At 45.1% G+C, this 3,309-nt stretch overlaps 1 protein-coding gene across 1 annotated transcript; it reads left to right on the top strand.

The window, feature by feature from the left end:
• The first annotated feature begins 1,797 nt into the window (after nt 1-1,797).
• On the top strand, nt 1,798-2,745 carry LOC120236060 (olfactory receptor 2A12-like). Its single transcript, XM_039238671.1, has one exon. The coding sequence runs from the start codon at nt 1,798-1,800 to the stop codon at nt 2,743-2,745; it is 948 nt and encodes a 315-aa protein (XP_039094602.1).
• Nucleotides 2,746-3,309: the final 564 nt, after the last annotated feature.

Genomic DNA, 3,309 nt, shown 5'->3' on the forward strand with positions numbered 1-3,309 from the left:
AATCTGAAGCAGGGTCCAGGCTCTGAGGTGTCAGCCCCGAGCCCAATACGGGGCTTGAACCCACAAACCTTAAGCTCATGACTTGAGTCAAAGTTGTACACTTAACTGACTCAGCCACTCAACCACCCCTCTGCCTCCTCCTTATTGATGATGTTAATTGTGATTGCTCAATTAAGATATTGTCCAGTTTCTCCACTGATAGCTACTACTTTTTACTTCTGTAGTTAATAAATATTTTATGGATAGATAGCTTGTAACTATGTAACATTCTGTTCCTTACTGAATTCACTCTCCATAGATTTAGCATCTATACCAGTCAGGATGTCACCAGGAGACAACACACCAGTAATGTGAACAGGAAAAATGTAATATAAAGAATTATTAACTAGGAAAAGGTGGGTATCTACTAAAAAGAATGAAAGACATCCAGAAGTAGCAAGTGAAAAAAAAAAAAGGCAGTTACTACCTCATGGCTGAAGGAGAGTACACATGGAAGCATTGAAGGGACTAAGGATTTAGGACATATCTCTCTCCTTCCCCCTGGTTCTGGCACCACCCCCAACATGGGCCAAAAAAAAAAAAATGAGGGGCACCTGGGTGGCTCAGTCATTAAGCATCTATTTTTTTTTAACATTTATTTATTTTTGTGAGACAGAGACAGAGTGTGAATGGGGAAGGAACAGAGAGAGAGGAAGACACAGAATCCAAAGCAGGATGCAGGATCTGAGCTATCAGCACAGAGCCTGACACGGGGCTGGAACTCATGAACCACAAGATCATGACCTGAGCCAAAGTGAAATACTTAACCAACTGAGCCACCCAGGTGCCCCAGCATCTGACTCTTGATATCAGCTCAGGTCACAGGTCATGATCTCACAGCTTGTGGGATGGAGCGCCGCAACAGGCTATGCGCTGACAGTGTGGAGGCTGCTTAGGATTCTCACTCTCCCCCTCTCGCTCTGCCCTTCCTCTGCTCTCTTTCTCAAAATAAATAAACTGTAAAAAATTAAAAAACAAAAATCAAAGTCTAAATTCAGACTTTTTCAAAGATGGTGTGGCTACCACAGGAATATACTCAGCTGCTGGTGGGCACAAGCCAGAGTTTGCATAGAAATGACAACTGGGTGGGGAGAGTGTGGCCTGAGTGTATGACTATAGTTGGTCCGTTGAGGTCATTTGAGACGCGTGCTACTGGCCCTTCCCGGTGCCAACCCACTGGCTCTCAAATTGAGTGACTGAGAAAGGACTGAAGCCTTGCTAGGGTTAGCACATCACAGTGCCCTTCTACCGCCCTCTATTGACAAAGCCTCACATTGACAGCTGGCAAAGGAGAAAGGTTTGCAGAGTGAGAAGAGGCTTGCAGTAGCACTTCTAGACAAATGGTTTCTAAAGCAGAAGGGAACTCCACTTCTAAAGGCTTGGGGGCTGGAGCTGACATGGTGTAAATTGATTGCTGCTAGACCTAGGTAACCAGTCCGTCCGCCTGTCTGCCAAGGGATGGGGAGTAAGACTGGGGAGATTGCATATGAGCACATTACCACTTTTTTTTAAGGCATTATGTCAGATGCTTCATGTATATGGTCTCAACTCCTCATAAAAACCCTGAGAAATGAGTATTATTAGCTACATTATACGGATGAGGAGACTGAGGCTTAGAGATGTTAGATAACCTGTTCAAGACTGTGGATGAGTAATGGGGCCAGAATTAAAATCCCTGCCTCTGGTGCTGACATTCTTGCTAGACTACCACACTTTGGATGATATTTAAATGAGTGTGATTCTCTTATAGGTCGCACCATGTGGACACCTTTAAGACAGAACCAAAGCTGGGTTTCTGAATTTATCCTGCTTGGCTTCTCCAGTGATCCCACGTTCAACAGGATCCTCTTCATTTCCTTCCTTCTCCTTTACCTGAGCTCAGTCCTGGGCAATGGACTCATCATCATCCTGATCTGCCTGGACATGCAGCTCCACACACCCATGTATTTCTTCCTCTGCATCCTTTCCTTGCTAGATATGGGCTGTGTCACCACCACTATGCCCCAGATGTTGGTGCATCTCCTCGCTCACTCTCAGACCATCTCCTTTGCTGGCTGTTGGCTGCAGATGTATGTGTTTGGTGCCTTGGGCCTAACTGAGTGTATTTTCTTTGTAGTCATGGCTTATGACCAATATGTGGCCATCTGCCACCCACTGCATTATACTGTCATCCTCAGCTGGGGCCTGTGCACATGGCTGGCAGCTGGGACCTGGGCCTGTGGTTTCTTCTTCTCTCTGATCCATACTTTCCTCACCATGAGGCTGCTATACTGTGGGCCCAACATGGTCAACCACTACTTCTGCGAAGGCCCCTCAGTACGAAGCCTGGCTTGCATGGATACTCACCTTATTGAGATGGTAGACCTGGTCATCAGTGTCTTCATGATGGTTGCCCCACTCTCCCTCATTCTGGCCTCCTACATCCGTATTGGCCAGACCATTCTCAAGATCAAGTCCACACAGGGCCGCTGCAAGGCTTTCTCCACCTGTTCTTCCCACCTGACTGTGGTCACACTTTTCTATGCTCCGGCCATGTACATCTACATGAGGCCCAACTCCAGCTATTCACCTGAGCAAGACAAGCAGATCTCACTCTTTTACAATGTCTTAAGTGCTCTCCTCAACCCTGTGGTCTACAGTCTGAGGAACAAAGACATCAAGGGGGCTTTTCTCAAAGTGATGGGTTGGGGTAGGGCAGCCTGGTGAATTGAGAGACAGGAGAGGCCCAAGGTAAAATGTCCAAAGGGACAGCATTTATAAGATATGCAAACAACATTGTGCATTGGAGCCAATAAAGCACTTGGTCAGTGGAACAAATATGGTACATGAAACCAACATGGAGACCATCTTGATGAACTTGCTACATTGTGGTACAATAACAAACAACTCCATAATCTTAGTGGCTTACAACAGCAGAAGTTCATTTATTGCTCATTTTCCATGTGAATTGTAGGTGGACTGTGGCCTTCTGCCATTGGATTCTTGGATTCAATTTGAAAAAAGGAGACTCTATTTGGAATATCCCATTCATATGACAGACAGAAAAGCACACAAAAACTCTTAAAGCTTCTGCTCAGAAGTGACACAGATCTCTTTGCTGATATCCTATCAGCCAAAGCAAATCATATGGTCAAGTCCAATAGCAAAAGGGCAGGAAATATTTTCTTCCTACAGAAAAGTAACACATCACATGGCAATGGGTATAGATATATAATTCTTCTACAGTGAGAGTGGCAATAAAGGGGGTGATAATATTATCTAATATAATGG

Source organism: Hyaena hyaena, unplaced genomic scaffold (genome assembly GCF_003009895.1).
Source record: "Hyaena hyaena isolate Hyena2069 unplaced genomic scaffold, ASM300989v1 scaffold_144, whole genome shotgun sequence".
Taxonomy (NCBI): Eukaryota; Metazoa; Chordata; class Mammalia; order Carnivora; family Hyaenidae; genus Hyaena; species Hyaena hyaena.

Excerpts from the sequence above, each read along its gene's own strand:
- LOC120236060 (XM_039238671.1), top strand. The coding sequence starts at position 1,798 with ATGTGGACACCTTTAAGACAGAACCAAAGCTGGGTTTCTGAATTTATC.